Genomic DNA, 22,956 nt, shown 5'->3' with positions numbered 1-22,956 from the left:
TGTGGGGTTTAATGGAGTGGGTCATGTACTGAGAGTCCAGTGTGAGGGTAATGGAGTGGGTCATGTACAGAGAGTCCAGTGTGAGGGTAATGGAGTGGGTCATGTACAGGGAGCCCAGTTTGGGGGTTAATGGAGTGGAGTACAGGAAGGCCAGTGTGGGCGTTAATGGAGTGTGTAATGTACAGAGAGCCCAGTGTGGGTGTTAATGGAGTGGGTCATGTACAGGGAGCCCAGTTTGGGGGTTAATGGAGTGGAGTACAGGGAGGCCAGTGTGGGCGTTAATGGAGTGTGTAATGTACAGAGAGCCCAGTGTGGGTGTTAATGCAGTGGATCGTAATGCATGGAATGATGCTCGGCCCAGAGAAAATGACTCCTTTCCCATGGGAATTCCAGTATTGCCGGCCTAAGACCTTCCCCAGGGGCAGTAAAGAGATAGGATGTTCCAGTCCATGAGGTTAGATGTCCCATTAAAACAGGATTAAAGACAGAGGAGTTAGCCATCTGTTTACCTTTCCCCAGCCCAGCCTATCCCACTTCCTGGACAGTACCCTGATGTTAAGATTCAAACATCACAAATGGAACCTGACTGGGATTGTATGAATGGATTAAAATTCATTGATGTATTTGAATAATGTAAGGTCCATGTGAAAAGTGGCATATTGTCCCTGATTGGTAACAGCTTGAAGAGATCAATTTTTCCCAACAGGAAAGGGAATCACATTTGCATATGCATGAATAAACACCGGCCAAGCTTCCAAATTGCTCCGTCTAGTTTTCTTAGGCTATGGAAATTGAAGAGAAAACCATCCTTTTCAAGGGCATCATCACAACTGAGCCTGGGCTGGGTTAAACATGGAGTATCCTTCTCCTCCCCGCAGTGTTTACAAGACTTTAGACCAGGAATGATGAAGCTGTTTGGCTTCTCCCAATTGACAAAATTAAAATTGTCCATTTCAATAGTTTCCCATTTGCTTGGAGCTTCTCTGATCTCGGGGTTTCTACATCCTGGAGAATGGGGTGAACCAGCTGTCCCTGTTCCAATCAGTGACTAGGAGGAAGGGGAGTCTGGAAGAACAAACCACCATGAACCCATATGGAAGGGCTCAGAGTTAAAAATACAAGGTTAGCAGCAGAATTGGCCAATGATTATTTCAATCTGTGAGGGACAGAATTTGGGCAAAGAGATATCCTCAGGTGGTAAAGGAAAGGGTTGAAGATAATAACGACAATTTACCACAAGTTAAAAAGGAAACCCAAGAAGGGGAAAGTGAAATAAAAAAAACTCAGGCATTTTCACTGTCATAAGGAAGGAGACATGAGTTGCAATGTTGGTGGTTTAGGAAAAGCACTGGGAAGAAGGATGTGGTAAAACAGGAGAAGCCAGTGAGGTTTGTTAAAGCAGTAAAGGAGATCGATCACAGTGGAAGCTAAAAAGCTGCAGTAGGAATGTACAGCCTGGTCAGGGGTTGGTTGAGAAGAAAGGGCCAGATCTCTTTAAAGAACATTCCTGTGCAGGAGGAGGAGCAGGGAAACAGGAAACATCAATCTTTGATGCTGAGGAATGAGGGAATATGTCATTCAAAAGGAGGACAGGGGCAACCCCAGTATCCATGGAACTGGTTTCCGTGGTTTCAGTTACTGCCACCCGAACACATGAAAGGGAATGTTCCGGAACCAGGAGGCTACCGGGAAGGTAAGTTTCCCATGTAAATGAATGGGCTAGCTCCTATCTGCTGTTTCAAGCTTCCGCGGATAGGTCCTGAAACATATCCCCGCTGGGTACGGGGGAGACTACTGTATTGACAGAAGAGATGGTAATATGTTGCATTCAAATTCAAAGTGAGGTTGGAGAGTCTGGTGAAAAGTGGTGGAGGGTCAATAGGAGTACAGTTTATCCTTGGAAAGGAGGCAGCTGGACCACGGCTGGGAGTAATACCTACTGTGTTTGGAAAACCAGTTGAAAACCCAACAACTGAGGTGTCACAGGAAATATATTCTGGGATTTTTCTTGATTGTGTGGGTAGATGCCAGTGTTGTAACTGGACTGGAACAGTTTGGATAGGGGAGTGGCAAGTTCTCGAGCACAAGCCTTCAGTACTATTGCCTGAATGTTGTCAGGGCCCGAAGCCTTTGCAGTACCCAGTGTCTTCAACTGTTTCTTGATATCACGTGGAGTGAATTGAATTGGCTGAAGACTGGTATCTGAAATGCTGGGGACCACTGGAGGAGGCTGAGATGACACTTCTGACTGAAGATTGCTATGAAACCTTCAGGCCTATCTTTCACACTGGTGTAATGGGCTGTTTCATCAGTGAGAGTGGGAATATTTGTGGAGCCTCCAGTGAGTTGGCTGGATGTGGCAGGACTGCAGAGCACAGATCGGATCTGTTGGTTGTGGGATCGCTTAGCTCTGTCTATCACTTGTTGCTTATGTTATGTGACATGCAAGTCATCCTGTTTGGTGGCTTCACCAGGTTGGCACCTCATCTTCAGGTATGTCTGGTGCTGCTCCTGGCATGCCGTCCTACACTCCCCATTGAACCAGGGTTAATCCCCTAGCTTGGTGTTAATGGTTCAGTGGGGGCTATGCCAGGCCATGAGGTTACAGATTGTGCTGGAGCATGGTTCTGCTGCTGTTGGTGGCCCACAGTGCCTCATGGATGCCCAGCCTTGAGCTGCTAGATCTGATCCAAGTCTGTTCCATTTAACACAGTGATAGTGCCACACAATACGATGGAGATTATTCCCAATGTGACAGTGGGACTTTGCCTCCACAAGGACAGTGCGATGGTCACTCTCACTGAGACTGTCATGGACATTTGTACCTGCAGCTGGCAGATTGGAAAGATGGAATCAAGTATGTTTTTCCCTCTTGTTGGTTCCCTCACCACCTGCTGCAGACCCAGTCTCGCAGCTATGTCCTTTAGTACAAGTCTGATGTTGATCAAACCCACCACACACACTCACATCCTCAGGGAATATCGATGGAATGGAAGTGATGTCCAGAATCTCCATCAGGTTCTGAGACAATCTCCATTCCCTCACACTTGTGTGTTCCCACTCTCTGGGAATGGACTTTCCCTGATTGTGTTGACAGGTATGGAGTTATCATTTGGATTTTACAATAGAGGCAGATGGATATTGGTCACTATATAAAGGTGATCATTTTAAAGAGGTCAGAAAGTCATTTAAAACAGTGATCTCTGTGTATCAATTCTACAAAAGCTTGTTATTATTCTCATCTAGCAACCAAACAGAATCCCTTGGGTGTGAATGAGTTAAGAGTTGACACTGCTGAGTTAATGCCAAACCGGGAAAAGAGAGAAAGGTCAATAGTTTCGTTTTGACTTCAGAACAGAAGGTTAAAGGTCTCAGTTCAGGGGTGAGAACAGTTTTCTCCTTGCGAGAAATTGATATTTTCAGTTCAATTCAGGATAACCAGAGACCCGAGCCAGAGGGCTGCAGTTTCTGGAACTTCTCAACCGGGAGAGTTTGGATCAAAGTCAGTTGTTGGAACTGGAAAGATTGAAACGATCCAAATTGTGAAAGGTTCATTCCAGCAGATTTGGGAAGGAGTCATGAATCTGTCTCAGCATTCCAAGGATAAGGGAGAGTCGGTAAAATAAAAACTGACAGAGTTGACCTTTTAGTGAATATCTGTAACCGTGCTGTGGAACAGATTGAATCTGTTTTCTTATTTGCACAAAGACCTTTCTGACTGCGGATATATACTGTATATAAAATACACAGCTTTGGTTGTTTCTTTTCCTTTCTTGTGTCAATATAGACTCCCTTTGTAAAAGAACATCAGCAGCCTCGTGTGAATATGTTTCAGTGACTAACCTGCATGGTAACCCCATCTACAAATATTCCACCTCGAATCCAGGTTTCATTCCAGGATTGGACTGTCCTTGGTGACCGTCAGCTGGAACCAGAACATCATTCAAACTGACGGGGATTTTGTTCCTGCAGATGGAATAAGTGTGACACAGACTTGCAGGAAGTGACTGAGGGAACAGAGTGTGAGGAATAAAATCCATTTTCATTTTATTCACGTTTTTTACATTCTCATTATTCAAGCACTGTATCATTTTTCAAACGAGAATTACATTGTACCAAAATATAGCTGACATAGTTTAAAAGATTCTGACAGGATTGATCAGGTGCAATGATTTTTTTTATCAAAAGTTATTGCCTCAGTATAATCATTAACATGTCCAATTGGAGGATAGACTTGAAGCTAAAATCCCATTCCTGGAGAGTGGACAGGTCAGGGGTCACTTTACAATTCTCTCCTGTTAATGTCTCAAGGATTGTGTGGGTCATTCAGCTGGTGAGCCTGCCCCTTTCCTCAAATTTGGTCAAGTATGTGTCTGAGTGTGAGAGGGTGTGTGCATGGGTGTTTGTTTGGAGGAAAAGGTAGATTTTCACTCCCCCCCCCCCCAGCAGCCTGGGCCAGGCATTAAGTGAAAGTGCGATATCTTCTGGGGTGTGGTACATTTTATTTTGTTCCAAAACTACAGACTTACAGACATTTTCAACCATCCAGTTCTTAACACACATTGAACAAACCTCACTTTGAGCTTTCTGGTTAGTTTGGGGAAGGCTTGTTGGGGAGTTGGATGGTCTTCACTCCCTCAGTTCACATTGAACTGAAGCTCAACACCTGCTGGTTCCAAGAGCCACAAGCTGCTGCTGTGTAAATGAATAGAATCGTTCTTGTGAAATCATTAATAAAAACATCAAAATCAATAAGTTCACAAATAACTTCTAGTGATTATAAATGACACACATTGGAGATTGTAGTTAGACAAATGGTGATAAGTAGTGATAGATTTTAGTATTCAACAAGAAATCAGATTTATAAAATTTCTGTAGATATTTATCTCAGAATTAGAATTTGTAAAACTGACATTTATGTACAGAGATTTACATAACATTTGAAATTTGTTAACGTCAGATGCAAAATCAATTTCCTACAATATAAAAACTGCCCCTGAGTTCCCTCAGGACGTTGCCTTATTTCTGGTCAATCAGTGACCCACTGAAGACAGTGAAGATGAGAATCTGTGATGGAGGAACCATCTGTGAAGATCCCTCTGATGGTGATACTGCTCACATTTCTGAGACGGGATGGAAACGCGACTTGAGAAGGTCTCGCTTGAGGGATCAGGATCCAAACTTGCAGACCTGGGATCCACTGCTTAACCTGTAGAAATACATTCCCGGAAAATTGATCTCAGTCCTGAAAGAATTGGGTGTGAACAATGAGCTGTAATTCTGTGTGTCTGCTGTGATAAGGAAGGATAGACAATGATGTCCATGTTCATACTGGAACAGGAGAATCCCATTATTCCGGAATGAGGCTCCGGGAATGACCTGTAGTGGGGCCCAGGAAACACACAAGGTCAGGAATGGACAGACACAAGGCAATCACTTCAGGGTGGGGAGGGGAGGGGAATTAGTCTGACAGGGATTAACAGTGTCTGGGAGGGTGGGACAGGGTCAGGAGGGGAGGGGAATTAGTCTGACAGGGTTTAACAGTGTCTGGGAGGGTGGGACAGGGTCAGGAGGGGAGGGGAATTAGTCTGACAGGGTTTAACAGTGTCTGGGAGGGTGGGACAGGGTCAGGAGGGGAGGGGGATTAGTCTGACAGGGTTTAACAGTGTCTGGGAGGGTGGGACAGGGTCAGGAGGGGAGGGGAATTAGTCTGATAGGGTTTAACAGTCTCTGGGAGGGTGGGACAGTGTCAGGAGGGGAGGGGGATTAGTCTGACAGGGTTTAACAGTGTCTGGGAAGGTGGGACAGGGTCAGGAGGGGAGGGGAATTAGTCTGACAGGGTTTAACAGTGTCTGGGAGGGTGGGACAGGGTCAGGAGGGGAGGGGAATTAGTCTGACAGGGTTTAATAGTGTCTGGGAGGGTGGGACAGGGTCAGGAGCAGAGTGAAAATGTTATACATCACTGGAGCTCCATTAAAATGTCACTCAACAACTCATGAAGGAGCTGGAACAGAGATATCAGAAGCTGAGAAAATAAAGACAGACTGTGAGAAACGGAACAAAATATCAACTTGACCATTTTGAGTTATTGTCGCTCAGTCACAGGACCCAGGATTCAATTCCCCTCAGCATTAACAAACCAGACTCAGAGAGCACAGCACAAAGGGAGTGGAGGAAGAGGGATTGGAAGGAGAGAGTGGATGGCGAGGTACTGGAGATTCCCCCACACTCACTCTGTCCCCTCATTTCCACATTCCCCTCCCTCTGATTCTTACCTCTCCAGGGCTTTTTCCAGATGATCATTCCGAATCTTGCAGCCATTGCAGCGACTAATCCAATCACAATTCCAAGATGAGCATATCCTGCACTGTTTTTCAGGACTTCTGAAATACATTTGAATAACATCAGGATTATCTCTGTTCCTGGATCCGTTCCCAATTCGTGTCGATTCGAGACAATTGAAAAGAACTTATCCGTTGGGACTTGATGGGGTTGGGTCAACATTGGTTTGACCGTCACCCAGTTTCACTCTCCTAAAGTCCCTAAAGATCTTATTGAAGGGGGTGTAAAGAACGTGTTGTCCCAATCTAGGGGGATAATATCCATGTTTACAGAAGGTGCTAGATTGAGAGACGGACTGAAGGGACAGTAACAGAGTAAATGAGTGAATTCCATCTGCTTCAGTTTTATCCAATGTGGGGAAGTGTGCAATCATCCATTTTGGATCTGAGAAAGACAAATCTGAACCCTTTCCTGCTGTTGTGAAATTATACGATGTTAAATATAGTACATTTAGCAAGGCCATGTATAAACATCATAAAAATCTCATGCATGTTCCATTAAAAAACACAAAGCTATTCGAGTGTTGGCCTTTAACTCAAGGGGGTTACAATATAAAGTGACAAAGTGCATCTTCGGTTAGACTCTATCCAGAGAATGACATTGTGTCCTGAACATCAAACCTCACATCAGACAGACTGTACTTGGAGGGAGGTATTGTGGAGATTCAGTAGAGTGAATGATAAGCACTGGACACATTAACCTCATTAATTTGCTCCTGGAATGTGGGGGTCACAGAGACAGAAATGGCTGCAGCACAGAGAGAGAGAGACACCCTTCAGCACATCACGTCCGCACCAGTTAACAACAACCAACAAACTGTTCTAATCCCATTTTCAAGCACTTGGCCATAGCCTTGTCAGCCTTGGAATCACAAGGACACATCTAAATACTCCTTAAATGCTAATGAGGGTTTCTGCTTCAACATCCAAACACACAGTGAGTTCCAGATTCCCACGACCCACTTTTCCTCACCGCTCCTCGGAACGTTCTCAGATTTAATGTGGATGTTCTCAGACTTATATAAAATCTATTGGCCCTGTTCATTGATCTCTCCACCCCACAGGGGGAAATGTTTCTTCTGTCTGCCTTATCTGTGCTCCCCATGATTTTATACACCACAATCATGTCCCTTCCCACTTCGATCTCCTCTGCCGTATGTAAAACAATCCCAGTCTGTCTCATCTCTCTTCATAACGGAAACTCTCCAGACCAGGCATATCCTGGTAAATCTCCTCTGCACCCTCTCCAGTCCGACCACGTGAATGAATGAATGATTTCATTGTCATGTGTATTTTACAGTGAGAAAACAGTAAGATACAGTGAGAAGATTTTTCACTGTCACCACAAACTGACACCATTTTGATTAGTTTTAAGAACAAGGGGACGGCACAGTGGCTCAGTGGTTAGCACTGCTGCCTCCCAGTGCCAGGTATCCAGGTTCGATTCCAGCCTCGGGCGACTGTCTGTGTGGAGTTTGCACATACTCCCCATGTCTGCATGGGTTTCCTCCCCCAATTCAAAGATGTGCAGGTCAGGTAAAGTGGCCATGCTAAATTGCCTATTGTGTTCAGGAATGTATAGGTTAGGTGCATTAGTCAGGGGTAAATGTAGAGTAATGGGGAATGGGTTCAGGTGGGATATTCCTCGGAGGATCAGTGTAAACTTGTTGGGCCATAGCACCTGTTTCGACACTGTTGGGATTCTATTTTTAAAAAACCAAAAAAATGAGAGTTAAAGCTTCAAGAGAGTCCATGAGGCCTGATCATCGATGATGCTGCACCACGATCCCTCTCCCACTGCCTCGCCCACTCTCTACACTGGACCCAACCAACGCTGAAACTGCCACTCTTCAGGCACCATCCTGTATATCTGGGCCAATTCTCCTCTGCCACCGCCTTGCTGCCACCTGCACCGGATCCACCAACATCAGAGTCGCATCTCTCACCATTTGGCCAACCTCACCAATGTCACTATGAGGCCCTACCACAACTGTATCTCCATCACTAGAGCTGGGTCCAACCAATGACGAAGTTACTGATCCTCAGGTGCCACCTTTTGCTGCTGAGCCTACCCTACCAACATCGCCTCTGCTTGGTAGCAGCTGCCAATTCTGATGCCAGCTCCCCATGCTCGGCCCTGGTAAAGTAAGTAAGCAAGGCTCACTTACCACCATCACAAGGTCCACACTAGGCCCACTCGAGTCCACACTGGGATACTTTGCTGCTGCTGATGCTGTCCAAGCTCAGGGAAAGAGGTGAGTACAAACAGAAAGACCAAAAAAATGTGGAGCTATACTCCACCGCCATCTTGATGACACATCGTGCCTGTAAATCTTTTTTTATTACATTAGATTCCTGATAGTGCGGAAACAGGCCCTTCAGCCCAAGAGGTTCACACTGACCCTCTGAAGAGTATCCACCCAGACCCATTTTTTTCTCTTTTTCTTCCTGTCCGGGAGCAGAGGGAGACAGAGTGGAGGTGATGTTGGAGACCAGGAGGTTGCCGGGAAAGCAAGAGAACAGTATAAGTTCTTACCTTCGCAGCCCGAAGCCTTTTTCCTGTCCGGGAGCAGCAGGAGACAGAGCAGAAGTAGTGGTGGAGACTAGGAGGTTGCCGGGAAGGTAAGGACTTAGTATAAATTTGGGCAGCGGCTAAACCCGAGATACTACACGTGTAGTATCTCCCTCCCGCCCCCCCGCCACTCTAACCAGAAGAAAAGGACTCTGTAAGGTAAGGCTTTCTTTTACTTTCATTTCTTTCATATATTTAAGTGTATTGTTTGGTTTTAGTTCGTTGATATAAAGCTAAGGCTTACAATGGTAGGGGACCTCAGACCTGTGGCATGTGCCTCTTGCTTGATGTGGGAGCTCAGGAACGTGGCTGACGTCCCTGACTCTTACATTTGGAAGAAGTGTGTCCAGCTGCAGCTCTTGTTTGACCATGTGATGGCTCTGGAGCTGCGGATGGACTCACTGTGGGGCATCCGAGATGCTGAGGAGGTCGTGGATAGCACGTTTAGTGATATGGTCACACCGCAGGTTAGAACTGCTGAGGGAGACAGTGAATGGGTGACCAAAAGGCAGAAAAGAGCAGGAAGGCAGTGCAGGTGTCCCCTGCAGTCATCTCCCTCCAAGACAGGTATACCGTTTTGGATACTGCTGGGGGAGATGGCTCACCAGGGGAGGGCAGCAGTTGCCAGGATCATGGCACCGTGGCAGGCACTGCTGTTCAGAAAGGCGGGAAAAAGACTTGTAGGGCCATAGTCACAGGGGATTCTATTGTAAGGCGAATAGATAAGCGGTTCTGTGGCTGAAAACGAGACTCCCATATAGGCACCAACGATACAAGTAAAAAATTGAGATGACGTCCTGAAAGCAGAATTCAGGGAGCTCGGAGAGAAGTTAAAGTGTTGGACCTCACAGGTAGTGATCTCGGGATTACTACCAGTGCCACATGCTAGCCAGGGTAGAAATGAAAGAATAGGCAGGATGAACATGTGGCTTGAGGGATGGGGTAGGAGGGAGTGGTTCAGATTTGTGGGACATTGGGATCAATTCTGGGGAAGATGGGACAATTACAAATTGTTGGTCTACATCTGAACCAGACTGGAACCAATGTCCTTGGGGGAGTTTTTGCTACTGCTGTTGGGGAGGGTTTAAACTAATGTGACAGGGGGCTGGGAACCAGAAGAGAAGACTAGTAGACAGCGAGGTGGACACTGGAGACTATAAGGATCATGAAGTTAGCATTACCAAGGGGAAGAGTAGGCAGACAGCAGATGAATGCAAAAGAACTGGGTGGCCTGAAGTGCAGATACTTTAATGCAATGTGAGTAAGGCAGATGGACTTAGGGCTTGGATTGGTGCCTGGGAGTATGGCGTTATTGAGATCACAGAGACTTGGTTGAAGGAAGGGCATGATTGGCAACTAAATGTTCCAGGATATAGATGCTTCAGACAGGAAGGGAGGGAAGTAAAAGGCGGGTGGAGGAGTTGCATTGCTGGTCAGGGATGATATCACGGCTGTGCTAAAGGAGGACACTACAGAGGGCTTGGGTAGTGAGGCATTATGGGTGGGGCGGAGAAATAAGAAGGGCTCAGTTACATTGTTGGGGCTGTACTACAGGCCTCCCTGCAGTGAGAGAGAAGTAGAAGAACAAATAGGTGAACAGATTATGGAAAGATATAAAGGCAACAAGGTGGTGATGATGGGAGATTTTAATTTCCCCAACATTGACTGGAATACACTTAGTGTCAGAGGTCTAGATGGGGCAGATTTTGTAAGGAGCATCCAGGAAAGTTTTCTGGAGCAGTATGTCAACAGTCTGACAAGGGAAGCGGCCATATTGGATCTGGTGTTGGGGAATGAACCAGGCCAGGTGGTAGAAGTTGCAGTGGGAGGTTTTCTTTGGGAATAGTGACCACAATTCTGTAAGTTTTAGAATATTCATGGACAAAGATGAGAGTGGTCCTAAGGGAAGAGTACTAAACTGGGCCAAGGCCAATTATATCAAAATTAGGCAGGAGCTAGGAAATGTGGATTGGACACAGCTATTTGAAGGGAAGTCCACATTTGAGAAGTGGGAGGCTTTCAAAGACAGGTTAAAGATAGTGCAGGATAGGCATGTCCTTTTGAAAACAAGGGATAGGAAAGGCAAGATTCATGAACCATGGATAATCGGAGAAATCATGCAACTAGCCAAGAGGAAAAGGGAAGTGTACATAAGGTCCAGGCAGCTTAGAACAGAACGGGTATTGGAGGAATATCGGGAGAGTCGGAACAATCTTAAATGAGGAATCAAGCGGGCTAAAAGGGGTCATGAAATAAGGAGAATCCCAAAGCCTTTTATTCATATATAAGAAGCAAGAGGGTAACTAGAGAAAGGGTTGGTCCACTAAAGGATAAGGAAGGAAGGTTGTGTGTCGAACCTGAGAAAATGGGTGAGATTCTCAATGATTACTTTGCATCAGTGTTCACTGAGGAGAGGGACATGAGATTAGAGAGAGAAGTTTGTTTACTCTGGATCATGTTGACATAAAGAGGCAAGATATGCTGGGTAGGCTAAAGGATATTAAGGTGGACAAATCTCCAGGACTGGATGGGATCTAACTCAGGTTGCTGAGGGAGGCGAGAGAGGAAATAGCTGGGACCCTGATAGATATCTTTGTAGCGTCCTTAAACACAGGTGAGCTGCCAGAGGACTGGAGGGTTGCTCATGTTGTCCCCCTGTACAAGGAGGGTAGTAGGGATATTCCAGGTAACTACAGACCAGTGAGCCTGATGTCAGTGGTGGGAAACTTGCTGGAGAAGGTACTGAAGGATAAAATCTATTTATATTTAGTAAAGAATGGGCTTATCAGTGATAGGCCACATGGTTTTGTGTGGGGGAGATCGTGCCTTACCAACTTAATAGAGTTCTTTGAGGAAGTGACCAAGTTGATAGATGAAGGAAGGGCTGTAGACGTCATACACATGAACTTTAGTAAGGCATTTGATAGGGTTCCCACGTAGTAAACTAATGGAGAAAGTGAAGTCACATGGTGTGCAGGGTGTTCTGGCTAGGTGGATAAAGAACTGGTTGAGCAACAGGAGACAGGGAGTAGTAGTTGAATGGAGTTTCTCCAAATGGAGAAAGGTGACCAGTGATGTTCCACAGGGGTCAGTGTTGGGGTCACTGTTGTTTGTGATATACATAAATGATCTGGAAGAGGGCAGAGTTGGTTTGATAAGTAAGTTTGCAGAAGATATGAAGTTTGGTGAGGTAGCAGAAAGCATAGAGACTGTCAAAGTATACAGGAGAATAGGGATAGACTGGAGAGTTGGGCGGAGAAGTGGCAGATGGAGTTCATTCCAGGCAAATGTGAGGTGATGCATTTTGGGAAGTCTAATTCTAGAGCGAACTATACCGTAAATGGAAGAGCCTTGGGAAGAGTTGTTGGGCAGAGAGATCTGGATGTGTAGGTCCATTGTACCCTGAAGGTGGCTGGACAGGTGGATAGAGTGGTCAAGAAGGCATATAATATGCTTGCCTTCATTGGACGGGGTATTGAGTATAAGAGCTGGCAGGTCATGTAAAAATTGTACAAGACATTGGTTCGGCCGCATTTAGAATACTGTGCACAGTTCTGGTCGCCACATTACCAAAAGGATATGGATGCTTTGGAAAGGGTGCAGAGACGATTTCCAAGGATGTTGCCTGGTATGGAAGGTGCTAGCTATGAAGAAAGATTGAGTAGGTTAGGTTTATTTTCATTAGAAAAAAAGGAGATTGAGTGGGGACCTGATTGAGGTCTACAAAATCATGAAGGGTATACACAGGGTGGATAGGAATAAGCTTTTTCCCAAGCTGAAGGATTCAATAATGAGAGGTCACACATTCGAGGTGAGAGATGAAAATTTTAAGGGGGATACACGCGGCAAATACTTCCCAGGATCCATCATGTATTCCCTTGCCGTGGTTGTCCTGCCCCAGGACATCACCTTCGCCTTATCCAGAGTGAATTCCATTTGGCACTGATCAGCCCACCTGACCAGAACATCTATATCTTCCTGTAATCGAAGGCTATCCTCCTCACTATGTCCCACCACACTCATTTCATATCATCTGAGAACTTACTGATCAACCCTCTAACATTCAACTTTACGTAATTTCTATAAATCAGAAACAGCAGTCTTACTGGCTGGTCTAGCATTTATAAATCAATCCTAATTGGTCAGAGGGCAGTTGAGAGTTACCCACACTGCTGTATGTCTGGAGTTACATGGAGGTGAGAACGGCTGATTTCCACCCAAAAGGGAATTCATGAACCAAACAGGTTTACACAACAATGGTTTCATTGTCATTATTAGACTCTTAATTCCAGATTTTCATTCAAATCAACTTCCACCATCTAACAAATGGAATACAAACTCAGGTCACCAGGATGTTACTCAGGTCTCTGGATTAATAGTCTCGTGATAATACCACCACGTCATCACCTCCCCTCCTCACTAAAAGAGGGAATTCCACCCACCATCATTTTACCCAATCCGAGGAAGTGTGAGTCCAAGAAAATCTAAGAAAATCTAAAGTCAATCTCAGAAAGAGCTATCAAAGTATTTTCATAAATTTTAAAAGTTTATGCGTTGTAAAAAAAATTGCATGGACACACACAGACACACAGACTCCAGTCCCTTACCCCACTGATAGAGCTGGGCCTCTGCCAGGCTGCTGTGGTCAATGTGACAGGAGTATTGATCCTCATCCCCAGCATTGATCTCAATCTCTTTCTGGATCTGATGGGTCCCATCGTAGTTCGGTCGAACCCCCGAGGATTGGGTCTCAGACATGACCTCTCCATTCCTTAGCCAGGTCACCTCGATGTCTACAGGATCAAACCCAGTGACCAGGCAGGAGAGAGTGAGCGGCTTGTCCTGACGACTGGGCTCCCTCCTGGAGATGAACACTTCAGGCTGAACTGTGATGGGAAAGGGTGAAAACACAAACAACAGACAGATACTGAATGGAATGGGAGAGCGGTTTCATAGATCAGTGAGGTTAGATCAGAACATGGAGCAAAACTGAAATACACACCTTTCCTTCCAAAATACTGCTTTCCAGCTTGGAAATATCTCTTTAAATCCTGAACAAACCCCTGCTCTAGATGTTTCCCAATATTTGTTCCAGGATTCATTAGAATCCCATTTCTCTTTAGTCTTCACTGCATTGTGATTGGTTGTGATCCATCTCATTCTATCTTGTTTGAAGCTGAGATAATCCTTTCCATAAAATCCAAGTCGCATCGATCTCTTAATATCGCCGTCATCAGTGATTTCAACAATTGTTATCCATTGAAACGTGTGAATTCCCATCGGTGATCAAACAGGAAATAGTATTTAATTTTTTGCAAATAAATGACAACTTGCCTGATCTGAGGGGAGGGTAATCTAGTATCAAATAGAATTGGAAATTATACTCCAGTAATGAATGGTATCAGGAGGTTAGTGCTGGAGTCGGACTGAGTGGGGTGATCCAGGGGTCAGCACTGGGAGACGGACTGAGTGGGGTGATCTAGGGGATAGACTGAGTGGAGTGACCCAGGGGTCAGTGCTGGCGGGTGGACTGAATGGGGTGATCCAGGGGTCAGTGCTGGGGTATGGATTTGATCATCTCCACTGCTTTATCTCTCAGATATTTCCTACAGAGCTTCTCACTGTCCTCTCACACTGCCTGTTGGATTCACATTGCCCATTCTGTAATATTGGGAAAGAGCAATGTCTCCCTCCCCCCAACCTTATGTATGAACAGACATTGAGACCCAACAAGCTGCCCATTCCTGGAGGATCACACCCATCTCACCAGATTCCCATTCACTCAATCGTAAACCAGCTCCTGATCTTCATCAGTATGACACACTTCATAAATGCATACCTCTGGCTCACACTGTGTCACATGTGGAATGTAGAAATGTTACAAGGAACAATATAACTCAGGCTCAGCACCTGCCTGTCACTCATTGGAAAGAACAAATAAAATTAAGTTTGTTTTTAAAAAGCAAGTTTCTTGATCTCTAGGAATGCTGAAGTGTGATGCAATTCATTACCTTTAGTAATTGTTTTAAAAGGAAGCAATGTGGGAGATAATTTGGACACAGGAAGGCTCCTACAAACTTGCAAATGATGAAAATTGAAGTTTGATACTGACCAGGGTGTTGGGGATAACTTCCCTGCTCTTCTTCAAAGGTTCATCAATATAAAGCCAACGGAGACTCTGTTCAGCATCTCATCTGACAGACAGCAACTTCAACAGCACAGCATTCTGTACAGCCTGAACTGGCATGTTCAGTGTAACTGCTGTGTTTATGCCCTGGGGTGGGGACTTTGTACCAAACAACCTTCTGATGCAGAACCCAGAGGGACACCACCTACACCACAGTCAACATTACCATTCAGAAATTCCATATCACCGATCTTACCAGATGTCTGGTTTGTACTTTTCATCATTGTATTCAGATTCTCCTTTGCCATGTCTGATCGTGTATTCCCGAGACCTGTGAGATATTGCCAGTATTCTGCATCAAAATAGTCCACCATGAACTGCTGACGAACATTAGTGTCATGACAATTGAGTTGAACTCCATTGACTATCGCAATGTTACTCACCTCCGGAAAATCCTTAATGCCAGAGACTGCCGTGTCGATCACAGTCAGTGAGTCGGTGTCTGCAAATATCAGCTAAAGAAGGGGTTAATAACCATCTACACAGTACTGAAGACTTATGCCCCAGAAATTCCTATGCACCTAACCAAGATGTTCCAGTACAGCTCCAACACCAGCCTCAATGTGACAATGTGGACAAATCCAACCCAGTGAATTAACCACCCCCATCAGCCTACTCTCGATCATCAGTAAACTGATAGAAAGTGTCATCAAGCAGCAATAACCTGCTCAGTGACACCCAGTTTAGTTTCTTCAGGGGCCATTGAGTTCCTGACCTCATTATAGACTTGGTTCAAACATGCACAAAAAAGCTGAATTCCAGAGGGCAGGCGAGAGTGGCAGCCCTGGGTATCTAGGCCACGTTTGACCAAGTGTAGCATCAAGGCATCCTGGCAAAGTGGGAATCAGGGGGAAAACTTTCTGCCGGTTGGAGTCATACCTGGCACAGGAGAAGATGGTTGTAGTTGTTGGAGGTCAGGCATCTCAGCTCCAGGACATCACTGCAAGAGCTCCTCAGGGGCCTTCTGTCCAGTATAAAGTCAGAAATAGGGATGTTCACTGATGATTGCACCATGTTCAGCATTGTTTGTGATTCCTCAGGTACTGAAACCGTCCATTACCAAATGCAGCAACACCTGGGCAATATTCAGGAAGAGCTTATGCTCGAAACGTTAACCCTTCTGCTCCTCGGATGCTGCGTGACCTGCTATGCTTTTCCAGTGCCACACTTGTGACAATATTCAGGCTTCGGCTGGTAAGTGGCGAGTTATACTGGCAGCACACACAGGCCTCGTACTGACCAACTGAAACCGGTGGGAATGTAACTATCTCCCTTTGACATTCAATGGTGTTGTAATCACTGATTGCCCAGAAACTGAAGTGGATGAACCACATGTATACTGTATGCAAGAGCAGGTCAGATGTTGGGAATTCTGCAGTGAGTAACTGCAGACTCACGGCCTGCTTAATTGTTAGCCCATCCACAACACTCACTCCTTACATGAGGGTATCACAGCTGAGCCTGGGCTGGGTTAAACATGGAGTATCCTTCTCCTCCCCGCAGGGTTTACAAGACTTTAGACCAGGAATGATGAAGCTGTCTGGCTTCTCCCAATCGATGTGAAAATTAAACTTGTCCATTGGAACCATTTCCCATTTGCTCGGAGCTTCTCTGATCTCGGGGTTTCTACACCCTGCTGTCAGGAGACCTGGACACAAATCCCATCAGAGTCTCCCAGACTGTGCTGCCTTCAATGTGTAAAAGATCAGGCTGGCTGTGTAACAGGCGGCTGGTCAAACATCCCCCGTTTCAAACTCTCCCCAAGAGATTCACATTCACCCCAGACACAGAGAGAGAGAGAGAATGGAAAGCTGAATTCTGTACTTACCGGGAGAGACCCAGGAAAAGCACAGGGAGAAAATGATCAGCAACATTCTGGGAATCCACTGTCGTTATTCCAAGCAAAAACGGATTGGGGTAAAAGCTGCTGATAATGGACTGGAAATGACAAAGAAAAACTTCTGTAGTGAGTCCATTCTCCAAGTTCGATGGAAATGTGATCACTTCCTCCAACTCAAACAGAGGGGAATGATTGGTTCGTATCAGGAAAAAAACACCCAATTAAATGTGAAACCGTGAGCCTGTCCCCAGTTCCCGGGAGCCTGAAAGCAGACACACAGGGGTTTGACACCAAGAGCTGCAGGTTTGAGGCGCTGCCCACATCAGGAACAGGGATCGCTCCAGGAGGTGAAAGCACAGACCGTGTGCTGCAGCTGAATTGGGAGGGAAATCCTCATTCTCCATCCGACAGCCCCGCTCCCACTCTTCATTAGAAAGGACAGTGATCCCTGTCCAATTATAAAAGCTGGTCATGTGAGACCCTGAACTCTCATCTCTATCCGGGTCCATCCCTCTTTGCATCCGTTTAAACTTGTACATTTCCCCGTGTATCCAGCGTTATGTGTTAAGATCTGTGTCTCTGGATATGGAAGACACTGTTTATCCCTGCACACAGTGACCTGGCTGGTGCAAGACAAGTACCAGATGTCCCTGAGCTCCAGTGTGAGGTCCTGAAGGGTCCATGGTCTGAGAGTTACTACTGGAGCAGGCCTAGAGTCAGTGCAGTCTCAATCAATGGGTGAGAATCAGATAGTTTCCCAGTCAGATCTGGAGTCAGGCAGGGCTGCCCTCTCTCTCCTGCCTTGTTTGTGTGCTGCATAGAGCCATTTGCCGAGTCCATCAGGAAGGATGCGAGCCTGAGAGGGGTGACTATTCCTGGCAGCGGGGACCTGCAGGTTAAGGCCTCCCTGTACATGGATGACATTGCCGTTTTCCGCTGTCCGTGCGCAGACACATGTGCATATATGACCAGTTCGAACGGGCCTTGGGGGCCAAGGTCAACCGAGGCAAGAGCGAGGCCATGCTCTTCGGGAACTGGGCCGACCAATCCGCGATCCCCTTCACCATCAGGACCGACCACCTGAAGGTGCTGGGTATTTGGTTCGGGGGGGCTGGGGCGTGCGCCAAGTCTTGGGAGGAGCGTATCAGCAAAGTGAGGCAGAAACTGGGCAGATGGACGCTACGGTCGCTCTCCATTGCGGGAAAAAACCTGGTCATCAGGTGTGAGGCACTGTCATTGCTATTATATGTGGCACAGGTCTGGCCTATTCCCAGAACCTGTGCTGCTGCAGTCACCCGGGCCATCTTCCAGTTTATATGGAGTCAAAGATGGACCGGGTCCGAAGGGACTCACTGTATAAAGATCTGGGCAACGGGGGAAAAAACACACCCAATGCCACCCTCACCCTGATGGCCACCTTTGTGTGTGGCTGCATCAAGCTGTGCGTGGATCTCCGGTACGCAAACACCAAGTGTCACTACGTACTGAGGTTCTACCTGTCCCCGGTGTTGCGAAGGATGGGCCTGGCCTCGCTGCCGCGGAACGCTCCGAGTAGTTGGACTGTTCTGTACCACCTGTCCTTCGTGGAGAAATTTATGAAGAAAAACACCTTTGACCCCAAGTCCATCAGGAAGTGGTCAGCACGTAGTGTCCTTGAGACCCTTCGGGAAAATGTTTACATATGTATGGCATAACCAATTGTACAGATTATCAAAATATTTTATGAATAAAGTATATTTTTGAAATAAGAAAATTTTAAAAAGGCCTAGAGTCAGAGAGAGTTGTAGAAACATACAGCATGGAAACAGACCCTTCAGCCCAACTCGTCCATGCCCACCACCAGGTTCCCTAAACTAGATTAATCCCATTTGTCTGTGTTTGTCCTGTATTCCCCTCGACCTTTCCTGTCCATGTACCTGTGCAAATGTCTTTTGAATATTGTAATTGTACTCACCTCTACCACATCCTCTGGCAGCTGGTTCCATATACCCTCCACCCCTTGTGTGAAAAACTGGCCCGTCAGGTCCCTTTAAATCTTTCCCCTCTTATACCTCTATCCACTAGTTTTGGACTCCCCTCCTCTGGGGAAAGGCCACCTCTCATGTTTCTATGTTCCAATGAGTGCAGGCTAATCTACTCAAGCTCTCCCCATCAGACTGAACCTCCATATCTGGGACCAGCTGAGTGAACCTTCTTCAGATTGTCCTCACTACCAGGATATCCTTCCTTAGATAAAGGGCCAAAACCTGTTCACCGTCTTCCCACTAGGTCTGACCAGTGCCATCTATAGTTTTTACAAAACCTCCTTACTTTTACACTCCATCCTTTTGAAATCAAGGCCAACATTCCATTTGCCTTCCGGCTGAACCTGAACACTAGCTTTTTGTGATTCTGGGGTGAAGACCCTGAAATCCCTCTTTCCTGTGGCTTTCTCCATTTGAATGATATTTACTCCCTGAGTTTGTCCTGACAAAGTGCAAAACCTACATTTTCCCACATTACATTCCATTTGCCAAGTGTTGGCCCATTCAGTCAATCTCTTCATATCCCTCTGCAGACACTTCATGTCATCTTCATCACTTGCCATCCCACATCATTTTGTATCATCCTCAAACCAGACTGTATTACATTCACTTTTCTCTTCCATGTCATTAGTATCTTTTGTAAATAGTTATGGCCCCAACACTGATCGCTGTGGCAGTAGTTACAGGCTGCTATTGTGAAAACGCTGCCTTTATTGGAACTCTCTCTCTTTAATTCCTTTGCTATTCCTCTATCAATGCTAATATACTACCTCCACCATCATGGGCTCTTATCTTATTGAGTAGACTCATGTGAGACATTATCAAAAATCCAAACATTTCACCCACTGCTTCCGCTGTATCTATCTTGCTTGTTCCTTCCTCAAAGATTTCTATTTATTTTTCGGGCAGGATTTCCCCTTCACAATGCCATGCTGATTCTGCTTGGTCATGCGTTTATTTCTAGATTCATTTTCCCAACAATAGGTATTGAGCTGACTAGCCAAAAGTTATCATTTTTGTTTCTTTTTTTTAAATAAAAGTGGCAGTTTTCTAATCTTCTGGGATTTTTCCAGAATCGAATAATTTCCAGAAGATTCAATGCATCAACTTTCTCTTTGGCTACTTCCTTGAATACGCTGGGATGCATCCCATCAGGTCCAGCTACAGCTACAAGCTGGACTACATTCTAGACCTCACTGGGGACAGAAACATCAGACATTTTGAAAGCCTTGAAGCTATTCTTTGAGCACTCCATGACTGATTATACAGAACGGAAATGTGCTGGACATCAGATCCCTGAAGGAGACAACGAATAAGGATCAGTCCGGTGATGGCATTGAGGTATCTGGCTGGGATCTCAGAGTCAGGATAACTGAAAGCTAATCTTGTTGGAGATACGAATGTCTTTTGAGAGGTCCCACCATGACAGCGCAACTTCTGAGAGAGGAAAACCTTGCTCGAGAAATCTGTTGCCATGTGCAGAAGCTCTGAGGTTGTCAATCAAAGCTGGAGAGGATTAACGGACAAAGACAAGGTTTTGCATTATGCTGAGACTCTGTCCCAGTAAACAAGAACAGCATAATGGGAAAAACAAGAAGAAATATTTGCTGAAGGGCCAGCAGAAACATCAAGCCCAGTGGACAGGATGTCAATGTTGCAGAGGACAACACAGCAAAGAAAAGGAAGGACATCAAGTGTTGGGAAATTTGTGGTCTACATGCAAGAATCTGATTCAATTTAAACACGAGTCTTCAGCTCAAAACAGGAAAAGCAGGCCCAAACTGATTATTGCTGGAGACATGTCAGATGGTGATTCTAAACGGGTCATTCTAAACCATATAACCTGTCAGCATCACTGGCTCTCAAGGTAACAAATGGTTTGTTCTTGTTAGAATGGTGACTGCAGAAAGAGAACATCAGGTGAATGTGAACTGTCAGACAGGCGCCAGTGATTCATGCAACATCATAATCTTCACAGACACGTGTGAAGTGGCTCTATTTGATGACCTGAAAATGAATCCATCAAAGGTAAATTTGAGACCATCTAATGAAACATCACTCTTCCCAAGAGGACAAATGAAGCTGAGAAACCAATGTGATTGTCACAATAAAGCCCAGCAGATCCAGATCGTAGACATTGAGTAACAATCCATTCATCCCAGCTGAAGCAAGTCTAAAGCTTAGATTGGCAATACATATCATCTCAAAGAGGATGAGAGTGTGAGACCAGTGCAGCATTTGCTGAGGAGAGATCCAGCTGCCCTCCTGTCCAACCTGAAAGGAAAGATAGTCGAGCTGGGAAAAAAGGGAATTATCAAGAAAGAGGCAACTCCGACAGAATGCATTTGCAGCATCGCAGCCATGGGGAAAAAACACCTGGAAATCTGAGAGGCTGCATAGATCCAAAGGATTTCAATGATTGTTCCAGAACAGCATCAAAGCAGACAGCATGAGAACATCAGGGATCTTCTGACAGTGGATATTATTGTGGATTAGCTGCTCATATATAGATGTGGAAAGACAGTGAAAGAAGCCATTGCACAGACTCTGATTAAAATGTAATGTGACTGCGGAGGGGTCCTGACAGATGAAGTGGAAGCTGAAAAAGGAAAAGGTGAAGGAAACTGAAGTCGAGTGCTCAGGAAATGTTCGACAGTGAGAGGATTTCACCCTGATCCTGACAAGGTGAGAGCTGTAACAAAGACATGGGGATCAACAGATGTGAGAAGTGTGCAGTGTTGTGTTGGTCACATAAACCACACAGGAAAGTTCTTGTCTAATTTGTCATGAGACTGTGAACCAATGTACAAGCTCACTCCTGAGGAGGGCCAGTGGTACTGGGGCAGGAACAAGAAGCAGCTTTCGCTCAAACAACCAAGATCACCAACTTGTGCCCACACCAGGTGGGAAGGTTTCAGGGGAAAGTGGGACAGACTGCAAGGAACAGTTTTGTTGATGAAATTTTTTTGTGAACTGTTTCTAGTAATTAAGTTTTAACTGCAAATGATAGTTGACACATTTAACGTATTTTAGATAAAAAGAGATATCATTTGTGAAATGCAAATTTTATATTGTAAACACTGACTTGCCATCATCACACGACCACTTATGTTTTTCTTAGAGTTTCACCAATAAAACTGAAAAACTACTGCATGACACAAACATCACTCACTGAGGTGGGAGTATTTGTTGACAATGTTTTTTTCTGACAGATGTTAGCATTGGATACATGGTCTCTCGGTGTATGAGTGTGTGTCTGTGTTGCTGAGTATGTGTCTGTGTGTGTGTGTATCTCTATGTGTGTGAGTGTGTGTGTGTGTCTAGTGGGGGAGTGGTGGTTGTGACAGCAGCTGAGGAGTGGACAGGGGACCTGGAGGTGGCACTGAGACCCGGTTCACAGAGGGGAGTGAAACAGAGCCTCAGCTGCTGTCACTGACTCCCCCCTCCCCCCCTCCCCCTCCAGGCAGTGTGTTCAAAGGCAGCATCTGTCAGAAGGAAACATTGACAATAAAGGTTCCTCTCCATCTGTCCCAGCCCAGAAGCTTGTGTACTAAGCCCCGGGTGAAACATTCAGCTGGTGAGCCTGCCCTCTCCTCCCTCCAATAGCTGCTGGGTCACCAGTCAGTGAAGTATTCCTGACTCCCAGCAGCTGCCTGGCCCCCTCTTCACACTCATTCAGATCCTTCCAAAAGGACACTCGTGACCCGCCGGGGAATGAACACTCCCAGACATTATCAACCATCCAACTCTGAAACACACATATTAAATAAACATCACTTTGTACATCCTGAACAAAAACAGAGATTGCTGGAAAAGCTCAGCAGGTCTGGCTGCATCTGTGAAGAGAAATCAAAGAAATCAGAACAGTTCTGAGGAAGGGTCACCAGACCCGAAATCGTAACTCTGATTTCTCTGCACAGATACTGTCAGACCTGCTGAGCTTTTCCAGCCATTTCCATTGTTGTTTCTGATTTACATCATGGAGGAAGGGC

At 45.6% G+C, this 22,956-nt stretch overlaps 1 protein-coding gene across 1 annotated transcript; it reads right to left on the bottom strand.

The window, feature by feature from the left end:
• Positions 1-576: 576 nt before the first annotated feature.
• LOC148140852 (beta-2-microglobulin-like) lies at positions 577-17,082 on the bottom strand. Its single transcript, XM_087979663.1, has 7 exons — positions 16,929-17,082; positions 15,484-15,555; positions 15,297-15,392; positions 13,521-13,799; positions 6,276-6,383; positions 3,844-5,379; positions 577-1,065 (listed from the first exon to the last, which is right to left on the bottom strand). The coding sequence occupies exons 3-6, from the start codon at positions 15,346-15,348 to the stop codon at positions 5,351-5,353; spliced, it is 468 nt and encodes a 155-aa protein (XP_087835789.1). The 5' UTR covers positions 15,349-15,392; positions 15,484-15,555; positions 16,929-17,082; the 3' UTR covers positions 577-1,065; positions 3,844-5,350.
• Positions 17,083-22,956: the final 5,874 nt, after the last annotated feature.

Source organism: Chiloscyllium plagiosum, unplaced genomic scaffold (assembly GCF_037043375.1).
Source record: "Chiloscyllium plagiosum isolate Xiang-an unplaced genomic scaffold, Cpla_swu_hap1 HiC_scaffold_35, whole genome shotgun sequence".
In the NCBI taxonomy this organism is placed as follows: domain Eukaryota; kingdom Metazoa; phylum Chordata; class Chondrichthyes; order Orectolobiformes; family Hemiscylliidae; genus Chiloscyllium; species Chiloscyllium plagiosum.
The sequence above is the reverse complement of the archived record's forward strand: the minus strand, read 5'-3'. Positions and strand labels throughout refer to the sequence as shown.

Excerpts from the sequence above, each read along its gene's own strand:
- LOC148140852 (XM_087979663.1), bottom strand. The coding sequence starts at position 15,348 with ATGGCAAAGGAGAATCTGAATACAATGATGAAAAGTACAAACCAGACA. Across the intron at positions 13,800-15,296 it reads AAGTACAAACCAGACATCTG|TTCAGCCTGAAGTGTTCATC; the intron begins GTAAGATCGGTG and ends TTCCCATCACAG. Across the intron at positions 6,384-13,520 it reads GGCCCAGCTCTATCAGTGGG|AAGTCCTGAAAAACAGTGCA; the intron begins GTAAGGGACTGG and ends AATGTATTTCAG.